This window comes from Pelodiscus sinensis, chromosome 4 (genome assembly GCF_052426305.1).
Source record: "Pelodiscus sinensis isolate ZL-2025 chromosome 4, ASM5242630v1, whole genome shotgun sequence".
NCBI lineage: Eukaryota > Metazoa > Chordata > Testudines > Trionychidae > Pelodiscus > Pelodiscus sinensis.
Window position 1 is genome coordinate 6,127,174 of NC_143055.1, and position 16,734 is coordinate 6,143,907.

Genomic DNA, 16,734 nt, shown 5'->3' on the forward strand with positions numbered 1-16,734 from the left:
TGGTGGAGAACCCATTTTTTACCTTTGTCGAGTGACTAATCCCTTGATGCAGACTGCTAAGAATATATTTGCAGCACAGATACATAACTCCCCACGTGGAATCTGTACATACATTTCACACTGATAGTCAGGGCTCGACAAACCGCTGAATCTACTTGCCCATGGCGAGTAGATTTCAGCCGGTCACTCCGTTTGCTCCATTCACCGGTGCTTCGCACATGCGCAGTGCCGGTCTGGTGCATGCGCAGTGTGGAGCTGGCGAGTAGCTCTCGCCAGGGTTTATCAAGCTCTGCTGATAGTGATAAGCAAAGTGACCCTGGCTTTCCTTTGGGACTCATCTGACAGTCTTTGGTGGCCTTGCATGTGCATACAAGTTAACCTCTCTAGTCCGGCATCCTTGGGATCTGTGCCGAACCAGAGAATTTGTCGGACCACAGAACGTCAGTATGGTCTAGCAGCATTACCAACACTTCCATTGCTTACTGGGCTCATATCATAGAAGGCATTTAGGGGTAAATTAGAGCTAAAGAACAGCACAGAACACGGAGGTCAGGATTGGTGGCTGTAAACAAACTTTATGGGACCGTGAGACACTTGGCCACACCCATGATAAGTGGACACCCGGGCTACGCCTAGACTGCATCCCTCTGTCAACAGAGGGATGCAAATCAAGCACGTCAAAATTGCTAATGAAGCAGGGATTTAAATATCCCATGCCTCATTAGCATAAACATGGCCGCTTTTTTCAAAATGGAGTTTAAAAAAACCGGCAGTCTAGATGTGGATCTGTCGAAAATAAAGCCTTTTTCGACAGGTCCTGTATTCCTCAAAAAATGAGGTTTACAGGATCTGTCGAAAAAAGCTTTATTTTCAACAGATCTGCAGCTAGACTGCTGTTTTTTTCAAAAAAGCGCCATTTCGGAAAAAAAGCAGCGGCCATGTTTATGTTAATGAGGCACAGGATATTTAAATCCTGGCTTCATTATCAATTTTGACGTGCCTAATCTACATCTCTCTGTCGACGGAGAGGTGTCGTCTAGATACACCTCCGGCGAACTAAAATCATGATGGACCACAAATGTTGTTGGACTAGAGAGGTTCCACCCATGCCGCATCAAGAGATTCCTGTAACCCCCAAGCCAGGTGGTTTTAAGTGACTGCTAGGACCACACAAAAACAGCACTTTTTCAATATGCTCTTGTGAAGTAGTTTTCAGCTAACACGGCAACGCTGGGACTCCTGGATTGAATTGCTTTGAAGCTAGTGGGGGCAGCTCAACGTTAGAAGTGTTTCCCAAACATACAAAACCTGTTGTATTTCCAGGCGAGCTATCCCATGAACGGCTGGTCTGATCAAATGGAGCAAAAAGATTCAACCGTGGGAGGAGACCCAAAACCCATGAAGAAGCCATGTGGTCTGGTGAGTGGAGCACTGGGCTCAGAGACCTGGATTCCATTCCTAGCTTGGGCACTGACCCGCTGTGTGATTTAGAGCAGAGCTCTGTGCCTCAGTTTCCCCATCTGTGGGATGGGGATGAAATGATATGGACTTTCCTCTCCAAAGCCCTCTGAGTGCCAGGAATGGAAAGCTCCATATACGAGCTAGGTATCCTCCGAGACTGTCAAGGAGAAGGGAGGTGGCGTCAAAAGTACAAAGACAATGGCTTTACCATTGGAAATTGCTACTCTGTCCTCATAACCCCAAACCCTCTCTCCACCACTCCTTTCCAATGGTGGCCAAATAAATGTCCTTACAGCAATGTTAGCATACAACATCGGCGCCCTCATCAAGGGCTTGGGATACAAATCAGTGGGGAGCCCTGCCTAATAGACGTCCCGCCACTGTTCACGTCCTGTGCTGAACTTGAACGACTGACAGCGTGTTGCTCTGAACTCAGACCGACTCTGCCCCCCTTCTGTGTTCACTACTGCCTCATGCTTTAACACGTCCAGCCAAATCCTTCCCTCCTGACGCCCTCCTCGCTCGGTGACGTCAATGGGCGCGGAGCCTGAGCCAGGCTTGTCAAGCAGCCGTCTTAGTTTTCATCCCGGCTCAGATCTTTGCACCAAAGGCCCCTGGCTCGTTCCCGCAAGGCTCCTCGTGTTTCCTCCACTGGCGTAAGTTGCCAAGCTGACCTGAGCCTTGGAAGATCTTTAGGATTCATTCATCAAAGAGTCCGATTCCGTTCTGTGATGTGGTCAAGGTCTGTGTGTGTTATTGCCCATCTAGCCCTGGGACACATTTTTTTTCCAAGAACACAAGGGGAAAGAAAATGATCAAAACAATAAAAAATCTTTTGCTGCCAAGTACTTTTGGGCAATCGGCACATGGTCTCTCCTTGCATCCTGTAAGAGTTTCAGATTGCTTTTGCAGATATTCCACATCTCTGCTGTCCAAACACACAGTCCTACACTTCAGCCGCTGCACAGGCCCAGCTGCACTGCCAGGGTGCGTCTACACTGTACTGCAGGTGGAAATAAGAGACGCCATTTGAGCTACACAAATTGCATATCTTATTTTGATCTTATTTTGAAATAGCTTATTTCGTCATTTGGCGCTGTCTACACAGCGCCAAATTTCAAAATAAGATGCTATTCCAAAACGTCCCTTACTCCTCGGAGAATGAGGTTTACAGGGACATCGGAATAGCAAAACCGAAACAACAGGCCTGCAGTTAAGATGCAGGATAGCTATGTCAGGATACTCCGGTATCCCGAAATACCATTGCAATGTAGACGTAGCTGTAGGCTTTGTCTATACTACTTCCTTCTTGCGCAAAACCCTAGGCAAATAAAGCACAGATTAGCATATTGCCACGCTTCATTTGCATAATTAATTAGGGTCTGTTTTTGCACAAGAAGCTTTTGCACAAAAAGGAACCAACTACACAGCATCTTTTTGCGCAAAACCCCTCTCTAGCACAAGAGCCATTCTTCCTGAAAAAAGGAAGAACGGCTTTTGCGCAAAAGCCTCTTGTGCAAAAACGCCCCTAATTAATTATGCAAATGAAGCATGGCAATATTCTAATCTGCACTTCATTTGCATAGGCTTTTGCGCAAGAGGGAAGCAGTATAGAGGTAGCCCTAGAGTGCTTCAATGTAGACCCCATCTCTGCAATCAGAGGAATTCTCTGGTCGGCATAGTTAATCCACCTCCTGGCAAAGCAGTAGCTCGATAGACTGGAAAATTCTTCCGTGGACCTAGTGTAACCCACACACCTGCTGGATGTGGTGCACTGTCCCATTTGTTGCACTGAGACTGCTTACAGGGAAAATAATGAGTCTTCTCTACAGCCTTAGCTGAGGGCCAGATGGTTTTTTGCTCACGCACAAGAGGTTCATGCACAAAACTCCAGAGGTCCCAGGTTTGGTTCCACCTTTCAGCCTTACACTAGCAGGCTGTGTCTACATTGGCATCCCTTTCCGGAAAAGGGATGCTAATGAGACACATCGCAATTGCAAATCCACGGGGGATTTAAATATCCCCCGCGGCATTTGCATTTACATGGCTGCCGCTTTTTTCCGGCTTGGGGATAAGCCGGAGAAAAGCGCCAGTCTAGACGTGATTCTCCGGAAAATAAAGCCTTTTCCGGAGGATTTCTTATTCCTACTTATCCCCGCATCTTTTAAATACACCCGTTATTTCAAAATATTTTTCAAAGTAACGGATGCGCGGTTCTGGCATCCCTGTAATCCTCATTCCACAAGGGTTAAGGGATATCTCAAAATAGTGTGTTATTTCGAAATTTGGCGCTGTGTCAACATGCCAAATTTCGAAATAAGCTATTTCAAAGTACAATCGAAATAAGATATGCAATTTGTTGTGTGTTTATTATTTCGAGTTTGGGTGCTGTGTGGACACATCCTGAGACACAGCTAGTCTCCCGGTATAGACCGGTCTTTAGAATCAAGCTGAATACCCTGTCCTTACAAGGGCCGGATTTCTCATTAGTCACGTGGCTGAGGGTGCCGGCATTCTGAGGGCACTTAAAATTTAAAAGTGGATTAAAAGTTTCATTTTTAATGGAAGACACAAAGCTGGGGCAGGAAGGTACTGTCCCTAGAGGTGTGTTAGGTGTAATCCCGGCCCTGGTGCTCACGCTTGTTTGTACATAAGATATATAAGCCTAATTTTTGCAGACGCACCAAGGCCTAGTTCCTCACAGCCATTTGGGTGAAATCAATAGCATGGTCAATAGGATAGCACTCAGCAATGTTGGGGGAAGAGGGGCCACAGTGCGGCATTTTCCAGGCAGGGCTGAGGGCTAGCTGCCCCCAGTAGGGTTGCCAGGTGTCCGATATTCACCCGGACAGTCCGGTATTTTTGCCTCCTGTCCGGTAAAAAAAAATTCAGAAAATACTGGAAACCTAAGATGTCCGGTATTTTCTGATTTTTTTTCCCCAGCCAGAAGGTGAAAATGCCGGGCACCTGGTAACCCTACAAACACTCAGCGCCTGATCTCCTCTCCCCCAACATTGCTGAGTGCTATCCTATTGACCATGCTATTGACTTCACCCAAATGGCTGTGAGGATCCAGGCCTTGGTGCTTCTGCAAAAATTAGGCATATATACCTTATGTACAAACACCTCTAGCCCCCGACCCCAGACCCCATGCTTACCTGGTTCCACAAGGCTGCCGGCACAAAATGGCTGCTGGCAAAAAGACCAAGGGGAAGCAATGACTCCCCTGGGTCTTAGTGCTCAACTGTTCTCTTGTTTCTATTCCTGCACTCAATCTTAAAGGGGACATGCTGTTTTATTTTATTTTATTTTTTGCTTAATAAGTCTTGGAGTCCTTTGGTCTCCCTCTCCCTTTTTTTTTCTTCAACAGAATTTTTTCCCTGTGTTTTTTTTTTGGGGGGGGGGGGGGGGGGGGGGGGGGGGATGGGTGTTCTGTATTTTTGTTTCAACCATCTGGCAACCCTAGCCCCCAGCCCTGCCCCTTCCACTCAAGGGCCTGCCTCTTCTGGGAGTCTGGAGTCAGGCCCCTCCACCTTGCCCAGGGCCCAGCAAGTCTGTCGGCCCCCCTATTGAACCAAGCTTTCCACAGAGCTCTTCCTCCACTCTGGGAAAGGCAAACAGGCTATGTATGCACTATGAGTTTTTTTGGCAGAAAGTATGCTAATGAGGGTCTCATTAGCATAAGCCGTGACATGATTAGCTTTTTTTCTGCCGTTTCTTTTTGCGCAAGGGGTTTTTGTGCAAAAAAAAGCAGTGTGGACGGGGGGGTTTTTGTGCAAAACCACCGTTTTGTGTAAGATCCTGATGCTTCTTCAGGCAGGCATCAGGATCTTGCACAAAACAGGGGTTTTGCGCCAAAAAAAAAAAAGAGAAGTCCACACTGCTTCTTTTCGCACAAAAATCCCTTGCACAAAAAGAAATGGCAGAAAATATGCTAATGCTGTCACGACTTATGCTAATGAGTCCCTCATTAGCATATTTTCTGCCGGAAAAAATGTGTTGTGTAGACGTAGCCACAGTGTCACAGGGATGTACCAAGCAGACCAGAATGTTAGGTATAAGGCGTTAACAAGCGAGCATTCAAGACGAAGTGAGCAACTTAGTGGGTAGAGCAGCCGTGGCCAACCCACGGCTCGCGAGCCACATGTGGCTCTTCCCCCCCCCGCCTCCTGCCCTCCCCGTGGCTTGTAAAGCCCCCTCCCCGTGCCCACAAAAACAGCCCTCTCCTCCCAGCTCCCTGTGCTGACCTGGGCAGGGGAGCCATCCAGCATGGCCATTAAAGATGGAGAATTAAAGATGCCATCGACCAGTGGGGGCCTGATGTGCCAAAAAACCTCTAAAGACATTTTCTTAAAGGGGCAGATTTTTTTTTCTCTTGACCAAACACAACCAGGGGCTCCTTTTAAAGGGGCAGTCCTGGATCCACTGATATTTTGGCTCTTTGACCAGAATGGGTTGTCACGGGCCCCAATGCCAGTGTCTCCCTTGAGTTCCTGGGTTTTAGTGTCTCACAAAGTCAGGAGTTTAAGCCTTGAAGGGGGCCTGCAGGGCCTGAGCTGTCCCATATGGTGCGGCTGTCTTGTGAAAAGGGCTCGCTCACAGGTGAGAGGGTGTTTTCTCTTTTATCCTTTTCCGGAGTAAGTTTGAGAGAGAGGCGGCCGTCTGGGGTCACTCACCTGGTTATTGCTGGGGTATTTGACCCGCTGGGCAAGGTACACCGCATGTTGGGATCGGTGCGGGGAGGACCCATGCCTCTTGAAAGATGTAGGTTTGGGGGTATTGATCAGAGTCGCAGTGGAGGGTGACTATGTGTCCCGGGGGAGCCAGACAGCCCCCTTTCTAAGCCCGATTCCAGCCGTCCCGGCTTTTTTCCCCAAAAGGAGGCCTTTGTCCCATTTGCTCTGGCCGACTTGACAAGCACGAATAGTCACCTTTTGTCCAAAAAGTGGGGTGTGGTGCAGGGAGCTTGTGTGGGCAGGGGAGGGGCAACACTGGCCTCACACGGAGTGGTGGGCAGGGCTCGAACAAGTAATCAGAATCTGAGACACGACAGCCTCACGTGGGGATGAGACGGAGCAGGCTGTGTGGGGGCGGGCCATGACAGTCTTGTGCGGCGAAAGCCTCGCACGAGGGTCAGGGACCGCTTGGGTGAGCATTAACCCCAGCCCGGTGGAGAGGAGGAGCAGGGGGATAGGAGCGGTGGGATGGGAGCAGGGAGGGGAGAGCAGGAGATGAGAGCTTGGACCAGCCCAGTACAGTCCTAAGTGAAAGATGTAGGGCTGCTGGTTGCACGTCTGTTGTTCTCGCAGGGTCTGACGCTGCTTTGCATTGCTCTGTAGGGAACTTTCCTTTCTAGACCTGCCCATGGTGAGATGCTGGGGGGTGGGGAGGAATTGTCTGAAAGGCAGAAGAGGGAGTTTGGGAAAGATTTCATTCCCATCAAGTTTGAGTCAGAATTGTATAATGATGTACAACATGGACCCGAGGGTGAGGCGATGGGTGATGATTAGGGGGATTCGGTCAGTGGCCTTTTTTTCTGTGTTGAAGGGTTGCCTCTTATGGGGTGTGTGTACAGCTCCCAGCACACTGGGCCCCAACCTCAGATGGGACTCCTGGGGCTAGCATGCCACAAAAAAATAATGGCACTGGTCGATTTCACTTCTCGTCAGTCTCATTGCTCCCTTTTTTCATCCCGCTCCTCCTAATTCTGCCTCCCAGGCCCACCCTAAACAATTCCTCCTTTCATTGGAACTCCAGCCCTCGCAGCTCCAAGAGTCACTATCCGGGGGCTGGTTGAGCATGGTGCACAGTGGCTTTTCTGCACAAGCAGTGTGTGTGTGTGTGTGAGTGTGTCACAGTGGTTTTTCTGCACAAGTCGGGGTGGATGTGGGTGGGTGTTGGTGTTTCACAATGTCACAGTGGCTTTTCTGCACAAGGAGGGGTGGATGTGGGTGTTTCACAATGTCACAGTGGCTTTTCTGCACAAGGAGGGTGTGTGTATGTGTCAGTGGCTTTTTTGGAAAAGAGGCGTGTGTGTGTGTGTGTGTGTGTGTGTGTGTGTGTGTGTGTGTGTGTGTGTGTGTGTGTTAAACACACTTTATAATTCAATTCGCACAACCCATGCAGGGAGGGTTAACTTCACAGGTAAGTATGGAAAGGACAGGAAATGCCTCCGTGTTGGGGGACATCGAGAGCCATGTCCCATGCTAGACTTTCCCCATCCCCCATCTCACAAGCTACTCAGTATGAAGGAAGCCAGGTTGCTTTAGTGTAGTGTTTCTTAAACTTTTTAAGACTGAGGAACATCAAACAATAATTTTTTATTATGAGGAACACCAGGGATTTTTTGTTGATCAAAAAAAAAGGTCGGGGGAAAAAGGGTTGGGGGGAAAATTATTGAGGAAAAAAAAAAGGTCACCTGCCCCTTTAAGGGTGGCCATTTTGAATTCTGTTCTCCGCGGCGCACCTCCGACTGCCTGTTCTGTGTGCCATAGAACACAGTTTACAAAATACTGCTGTAGTGCCACTCAATTCCCTCCAGTCTCTGCTTGCCCCGATAGGTGCTGCTCGTAGCCTAAGCCCAGCACTGGCTCCGTGATGGGCCAAACCCAATTCTGGTACCCTTGGATTTTAGGAACGTTCAGTGCAAATGTAACCCACACAACTACAGGTGGCACTGAGACCACTTACAGAGAGAAGGAGTTTGCTCTACAGCCTTAGCTGACAGCAGTAGATTCGTGCACTGAGCTCCAGAGGTCCCGGTTCAATCCTGCTGGGTTTTACACCAGCATGTGACTATAGCTCAGATTCATTTCAGGGTATGTCTAGACTATATGCTTCTTTCAAAAGAGATCGTCTAGACAGCCACAACTTTTTTCGAAAAAGCAATCCGCTTTTTCGAAAGAGAGCGCCCAGGCAATATGGATGCTCTCTTTTGAAAAAGCCCTGTTTGCAATCAAGAACACCTTTTTTCGAAAGAGCTCTTTCAAAAGAAGGTGTTCTTCCTTGTAAAATGAGGTTTACCACTATCGAAAAAACTGCCACGTTCTTTCGATTTAATTTCGAAAGAACGCGGCGTCAGTCTAATGCAGGTGAAGTTTTTTCATAAAAACACTGCAGTGTAGACATAGCTTAGATGAGCTGAATGCAGGGCTTCCCAGAGTCTGCTCTGTGTACCCCGAGAGCTGGGCTCTCCGTGAAAACGTTAATGATGGTGGTTGTTTTGTTACTAATTTTGAATCGTTTTCTTGAAAGGAAAAGTATGTATAAGAAATCTACAAGAAATAAAAATAGAACTGCCAAACTTTATTTATTTGGGTCCCTATTGAATTTAAAAAAACACGCTATTTTAAGGGCTCCGTCAAGTTTTCAGGACCCTGTAGGGGCGCTGCGACTGGAAAAATTTGGGAAACCTTAGTCTAATGCCTTCAGCAAGCCTGAGAGGGTGGCAAAGCCTTACCTAGCCAGCACCCACAGTGCAAGAGCTGGTGCACAAGAGTTACTGTGCGTCCCACTCCCCTAACACAATGTGAATGGCCTAAACCTGCTGGCTTCGGGAGAATCGTCCCGATTGACGGCAGAGTAGGGGAGAGGAAAGTCAAGCCAGGTGCCATCTGCTGACCTTTGGAAAGGGATAGGGGGTTTTCCCCTGAGCAGCACAGTCTGGACTGTCCACAGCCTGCTGCTTCAGTGCTGACCCCGATCTCAGTGTGCCCACTACCGATGCACCCTTGGGCGTGGCATGAAGAAAGCAGCCAGAAAGGTGTCTGCACCTCGCTGCTATGTTCCAGGGGTGGAAGAGAGGCTGGGTGTAAGGAGAAGGGAGGGAGGGGAGTAGGCCTGAGTCTTAATGGTGACCTGTCAGGGGAAATATATTTGTGCTTGCTTTGGCTTCTTTTTGATGTGGATACAGATGACCTGGAAAGTGTGTGTTGAATTCAGTTTCTCCCGTTTTTCACGTGGCTTCCCTGGTGTGCCCAGAGGACTCAGAGGAGAACTAATCTGATCCCGGCATCACAGAAATAGAAAGAGCGAAACCCTGAGCACTTTGAAACGGGACTTTGAGCCTCACTTTTGAGCTTGTGGTTCTACCCCACCCCCATGTCACCCCAGCACCATGCACGCAGGCAGGAGAAAAGCTCTCTCTGGAAAAGTGCTAGCCCCCTGTCCCACCCAGGGAGGGCTGAGAAGGCTCCCACTGCACTTCCGAGGGTCCCCGGCGGGGGACACCGCCCTCACAAAGAAGAAAGACAAGCCTCGGTGTCCTCAATGCTTCGGAGATTTAGTTTTTAATCGGGGACAGAATTGGAAGTCCAAACTTGTTAAGCTAAATCCTAAAGAAGGAAGAATACGGCCACACGGCCCAATGGGTAGGACCCCGAGGTGGGGATGAGGAGAGCTTGGCTGTAGTCCTGAGGGGACTTGCTGTGTGAATCAGGGCGCGTCACTTCAGTGCCTTGTGCCTCGGTTGCCCTGTCTGTGAGCCACCCGTCTTGCCCAGGCAGTGAGGCAGTGACTGTTGCTGACTCAGCATTGGGAAGGGCGTTGGGCGGCAGGGAGAGCAAGTGCTGTACAGCTCTCTGAAAAACAGCGCCAATTTTTTCTCCAGAGGGAGGTCCCCTTCCAGGCCGTGAGACTAAAGGAGATGTAGCGAGGCGCAAGGGGGAAGGCAGCGAAGGATGTGGCTTGGGGGTCACGGAGACAAAGGTCTCATGGAGGATGTGGCCCAGGGGCTGTGTAGATGGGGTTGGGGGGCTCGTGGATCTGGGGGTCAGTAGAAGGAGATCTATGGGCATGAGACAGGAGCTGGAAGGTGCCATGGACAACATGAGCTGGGAGTCATGTTGGCTTGGGGCCTCTTGGGGGTGAGAGGGTGCAAGAGGATGGGGATGTGGGGGCTCATGCTGTATGTGGGGGTACAGAGATGGGGGGTTCCTGGAGGTTCTTGGAGCTGGAATAGGCGGGGGCTCCTCCAGGACATGGCCTGGAGATCGTAGAGATGGGGGGAGGCGCGTGGAAGATACGGCCCGGGGGAGAGAGGGAAGGGCTCATGGAGGAAGACCGGGAGCTCACAGAGGACGACTGGCTGTGTGAGTTTCCTTTTGGACCGGTGGAAAGGACAGAGCTGAAGGCAGAAGAGAAAGCACAAAGTCCTTGTGAGGGAGGGGCAAAGCAAGGGGACAGTGCCCCACTGGGCAAAGGGGAGGGGAGGAAGCAGAGCACAGATCTAGTACCCCATGAGGGGAGGGAAGGGAGAAGAGCAGAGATCTAATACCCTGCAGCGGGTGGGGGCAGAGCATGGATACAGTCCCCTACAGGAGGCTGGGAGGGGCAGCGTATGGATGCAGTGAGGGGCAGTGCATGGATGCAGTGCCCTGGGGAGAAGGGGAGGGGCAATGAATGGATGCAGTGCACAGATGCAGTGCCCCAGGGGAGAGGGAAGGGAAGAGGGGAGGGGCAGTGAGTGGATGCAATGAGGAACAGCATGCAGATGCAGTGCCCCATGTGGGGGAAGGGCAGAACGCTGTTGTGTGGATGCAGTGCCCCACATGGGGAGGGAAGGGGCAGCACGGGGATGCAATGAGGAACAGCAGGTGGGTGCAGTGAGGGGCAAGCATGGATACAGTGCACCATACGGTAAATGGGCATATGCCATGGCCCACGCGGGGGAGGGGAGGGGCAGCGCGCGAAGACAGCGCCCCACGCAGGGGAGGGAAAGGGGCAGCGCGGATGCAGCGCCCCACGCGGGGCAGAGGAGGGGCAGCGCCCCACGCGGGGGAGGGAAGAGGCAGCGCCCCACGCGGGGCAGGGGAGGGGCAGCGTCCCACGCGGGGGAGAGAAGAGGCAGCGCCCCACGCGGGGCAGGGGAGGGGCAGCGCCCCACGCGGGCCAGGGGAGGGAAGAGGCAGCGCCCCACGCGGGGCGGGGGAGGGGCAGCGCCCCACGCGGGGCAGGGGAGGGGAGGGGCAGCGCCCCACGCGGGGGAGGGAAGAGGCAGCGCCCCACGCGGGGCAGGGGAGGGGCAGCGCCCCACGCAGGGGAGGGGAGGGGCAGCGCCCCACGCGGGGCAGGGGAGGGAAGAGGCAGCGCCCCACGCGGGGCAGGGGAGGGGCAGCGCCCCACGCGGGGCAGGGGAGGGGCAGCGCCCCACGCGGGGGAGGGGTGCGGAGGGGGGAGGAGCAGCGCCGCTGCCGGGCCAAGCGCCGCTGCGCCTTTAAGCCTCTCCCCGCTGCTCCCTGCCCAGCCGAGCGGCAGCAGCGGCAGGAGCCGGCGGCAGCAGCAGCAGCAGCCCGCGGAGCCCCCCTCCCGCCGGGGAGCCCGTCCTGCCCCCGCGCCCCGCAGCCCGCCCGGCCTCCCCGCGCCGCGCCCCGGGCTGCGCCTCCGCGCCAAGTTTGCCCGAGCCGCGGCGGGGCGCGGGGGGACCATGCCCCAGCTGGGGGCCGGGGCGCTGCTGCCCCGGCGGGACTAGCCGCGCCCGCCGCCCCACGAGGCTGCGCTCGAAGCCCCTCGCCCCCGGCCCTGCCCCGAGGCCATAGGATGAGGGGGATCCTCTACTTGGCCATGCTGATCCTCGCAGGTGAGTCTGCCCGCTGCCCGCGGCTCTCCGGGCTTGGCAGCCAACTTTCCGGGAGCGAGGTCTCCTGCGTCCTCGCCTCCGAGCGCGGGGACCGGAGCGGACAGAAAAGCACCCGGGTTGCTCGGGGCTGCGCTTTAAAGCCCCTGGAGGGTTGAGTCCCAGTGTGAATGCGGGAGACTCCAGACTGGATTGGACAAGGGGGCGAGTCTGTGGCTGGTGGTGGCCAGGGCCAGCTGCTACACTGGAAGGTGAAAGGCACCTGGCGGATCTGGCCTTTCCCTAGGGAAAGTTCCTCCAAATCTCATTAGCCAGTGGCTGGCTTGTGCGGGGGAGCAGGAGGGTTTGTATCTGGTCCAGGATGCCTGTTTCTTTTCAGTAGGTCCTGTTGCAACCTTGGACAGTCTTAGTATGCACAGAAATCTGGAGTCTCTTTTTAAATCCACACGAGGCTTCTTGTTCGGTGACAAGGTACCACAGGGGGGATAAAACTGTGTCTCTGAGCAGATTTTTGAACATACCATCTAACTCCTCCAATGCCTCCGGCTAGTAGGAGTCTCTGGAAAATAAAACAATATTTCAGTCTCTACAGATCAATATTCCGGGGTCCCCATCCCCTGAATGTTGACTCAATAGAACAGATCTTTAGCTGGTGTAGATTGCCATAGATCCAGTGTGTACCAGCCTGACGTGCCTTGTGGATGAAGTACGTAGCCTTAAGTGTGCAATGTGGACATGCAACGTTTTCACGGTGGAGTTGTGCAGGGGTTGTTATTTGCAGCGTTTGTTTGAATTGCACAGAGGGGATGATCTGAAGTAGTCCGGGTCATGGCACGTCTCTTGGACTGGCGAGCCAGGATTAGATGTTCTCCTTGTACTGTGTTTTTGTTTTCCTGAGATCTTTGGGGGCAGATTTAGCAAGTGCACAGCTGGCTAACCCCTAGGACACAGCCAATGGCTTCAAAACGTGCACCAAATATATTAAAAAGATGATGCCCCATTGCAAACCATTTATGCTTTTTCCTGTCTCACTTGAGATAGGAAAGGTTGGGGGGGTTGTGTGAGGAGCTGAACAGTTGCTGCTAAAAAAAATTACATGTGATGTGATTTGTTTTGACAACTGAAATGGGCGTTTATGCAGGTAGCACACAGACTGAATACCAGAGAGTGTTCCGACTGTGGCATGAGGTGTCGAGCCGCTAAAGATGTCAGTCGTTTAGATCTCTGGATGTCTCTCTCACTTGTGCTGTTATCCGCACTGTGCAACTTTCTCATTGCTTCATTATGTTTCTTTGTAAGCCTGTGGCTTCTGTAAGAAAATATCTCATCTGTAACCCAGTGAAGAAGGGGGCTGTACTTAAAAATCCCAGAGTGTCCAAGACACTAAGGATTTGTGTGGTGTGTGTCGCTATTCTTGTAAGTCGCGAGGGAGGAGAGAGCCCCGTTACTGGAGATTTTAAAAAGTAGACAGGGCTGACAGAGGACTAGCAACATCCTAAAGAGAATCTTGCTCTGTCTTGTGGGAATGCGGTACATGTCTTCATAATTTCATTCTCTATTGAAATCTGAGTCTCTGATGTCAAGGAGGGGACATGTCTCATTTTAAAGTCAAAAAGAGGCTCTAAAAGAAAATTCCTTAGACTATTAATTATTCTACTACCAGGTGATTCCTTGTACCTTTTTTCTGAGCCAACGAAATTCTAGGTGTCACCGATAGCAGGTGTTCAGCTACTATGGTGATGGGGGCCCTATAAAGAATTAGGCAAGCAATCTCCAAATAGCAAGGCAACAGTTAAAGGTACAGCGTGACCATTTCATGTAACCTTTATCTACAGGTTAAATCAGGTAGGTCATGGCTTTGGAACAATACAGTGTATTTATAGTTTAGAATATGTTCTGTGAGGTGCGTGCAGCACAGAAAGTGAAAGAAGGTAACACTGCATCTCAAAGGACCACTTTCCTTGTCGTTTACTCTCCCATAAGGCTCCTGGAGTAAGATTAACCTGGACCTATAGTAAAGGGTTTTTATAAAGAACAGATCTCTATTTGAGTAAGTGACTGTGGTTGGCAAGTTTTACCACGCATGAAAGGCAATTGCTGCAGGTCAGAGTTGCAACATTAGCCATTATCAGCTGGCTTTCAAACCTCGGCATTTACCCCTAAGGTCTGGAGAGAGAAGCTCAAAAGGAAAAGCAAAATGACCTTTTCCCCTTTGAGCTGACATTTGCCCTGGCTGCGGTCATTGGTCAAAGCAATTCTCGGTGGGATCATCTAGGGGAAGCTAAAATTCAGGAGAGAGCGTATAATGTATAATGTTTGATTTTTTTTCCCCCCGGTGATTATTATTATGGTGAATTAACATATGTCTTGTGATTGCACCTCTCAGATCAGGGCTCCATGGTGCACACACAGAATGAAAAGACTGTCTTTCAAACTGTCCTCCACAACGCCTGTCATAATTACCAGTTTCTCTGTGTTTGTGGAAATCAGGCGCTAAGTAAATATCAGATTCTGATGAGATCTTGTTAGACATTTATGTGCCTTTGTTTGACCAAATTACCCTGCTCAGTGTAACAAACAATCGGATGAACATTTGTGATGGTGTGATTGTTTATAACACGTAAGACTTGGGTCAGGATTCCTGGATCCCATTCTAGGACCTGCAGTTGACTCATTTAAAGACCATTTAATTTCTCAGTGCCCCTGGTTTTCTAGCTTTTTAATGGCTATAGTAAGGAAGTGGTGAGGTTTATATAACATTTGAAGAGCTTTGGGATCTTGGGGTGACCGGTGCTATAAAAGGGCAGAGTATCATTAATTAGTTTTATTAAAATACTTTAGAGTGCAGGATCCTGTTTTAGTGCCTATCCAGAGAGTTTATGACCCTCATCTGCAGGTTTACTTGTAGAGAAGAGCAGAGCACACATTTGTCACAATGCTGATAATACTTAATGAGTAATTAACATAATAATGGACATGAAACTGAAATAAAAAGGGTGAAATGTTGGAAGATGGGAGTTGGAAATAGTCCTTTCCACTGCGAAGTCTTTATCATGCCCAGATGTGATTCCAGGCCATTACAAGTCTCTTTTATTAATGCTATACCATTGGACCGTGAAGTGGCAGCTCGGATAAAATCTTCGCACTGTCTAGTGAAGTGTTTACCCGGCATGTTTTATTGTGCTTGGTACTTAATATAATTTGTAGCATAGGTTTCCTACAGATTAACTGCAGCTGCAATCAAACACGGAGACGGCTGATCCTCTTGCTGCAACTTACCTGTGATAGGAACTCAAATCCCAGGGAAGCACAAAAAGCTCTTGGGAAATCATATGTGTGTGTAGGGGGGCGGGGAGTGGGGAAAAAGCTGCAAAAATGAGGACATTTGTCAGAAAAACCCATCTCATCTTTGAGAGAAATGATCCATTGTTTGCATATTAACGTGCACCTTATACCTGCATTTCTCAAAGCCTCTGAGACCTAGATAAGATTTAAAACAGTCAGCTTAGTAAGCTGCTCTCAGATGCTACCACAATTCTGACTTGTAAAAAGATACCCAAATCCAGGGAAATGCAGTGTGGTGTACTAGGCACTGAGAGAATATCTCCCCAGATCCCAGGACTCCACTGCCCAAAAGAACTATGATGTTTGGATCTCGTTGACACATGTTAATCAACATCCTTTGATTGGACAGAAATGCCTTTTCTGCCAGAATGAACATTTCCCACAACATTGTTGCTTGGATCTGAAATGTTCTGCTTTTTGATGAAGGTTGAATCCAAAAATGAAAAAAAGAGGGGGGGGGGGGGGGGAAGGGGATTTCACTACAAATTTAAAACAACAAAAAATCATTTTTCTGTGAAGTTACTTACATTTTTGACCATCTCTGCTAACAGTATCATTTATTTCTATGGCACCTTCCCTACAAAGGATTTCAAAGCCTTTGGATAAAATCTAGGCCACACTGAAGCCAATGGAAGTTTTACCAATTTCACCTGGAACTTTGTTTTCAGTGACAATTAACATTATTTGTATAGTGACAGCATGTAGGCAGGGGTGCCAGAATATTGTGAGCTTGGGGCCATCGCCCCATTACTTGGCATTCACCCAAGAGTTCCGAAATTTCACATTTGAGTTCTTTCAGAACTATTAAGTATGGTGTGTAACCTGTCCTTTAAATCAGCTTCTGTATCTAATGATTGGAAGATAGCTAATGTGATGCCAATATTTAAAAAAGGCTCTAGAGGTGATCCTGGCCATTACAGTCCGATAAGTCTAATGTCAGTACCGGGCAAATTAGTTGACGCTATAGAAACGAATAAAATTGTCAGACACATAGATAAACACATTATTTATCTATGTATCTGGGGGAAAGTCAACATGGTTTCTGTAAAGGCAAATCATGCCTTACTAATATACTAGAGTTCTTTGAGGGGGTCAATAAACAGGTGGACAAGGGGGATCCAGTGGATATAGTGTACTTAGATTTCCAGAAAGCCTTTGACAAGGTCCCTCACCAAAGGCTCTTAAGTAAAGTAAGTTGTCATAGGATAAGAGGGAAGGTTCTCTCATGGATTGATAACTGGTTAAAAGACAGGAAACAAAGGGAAGGAATAAAAGGTCAGTTTTCAGAATAGATTGAGGTATCTAGTGGGGTCCCCCAAGGGTCTGTCCTGGGACCCATCCTATTCAACTTATTT

The 16,734-nt window shown here is 49.8% G+C and overlaps 1 protein-coding gene across 3 annotated transcripts in view; it reads left to right on the forward strand.

Moving 5' to 3' along the window:
- Positions 1 to 1,394: 1,394 nt before the first annotated feature.
- Positions 1,395 to 16,734, forward strand: part of GFRA4 (GDNF family receptor alpha 4) — a 124,238-nt gene continuing 108,898 nt past the window's right edge. The window contains exon 1 of one of the 3 annotated variants that reach the window (XM_075931021.2): positions 1,395 to 1,419. In XM_075931021.2, coding sequence (XP_075787136.1) covers positions 1,410 to 1,419 — 10 coding nt within the window. In that variant the 5' untranslated portion in view covers positions 1,395 to 1,409. Of the gene's footprint in view, positions 1,420 to 11,727; positions 12,038 to 16,734 lie in introns of those variants that run through there. The other 2 variants (XM_075931023.2, XM_075931020.2) reach the window with 2 other exon arrangements.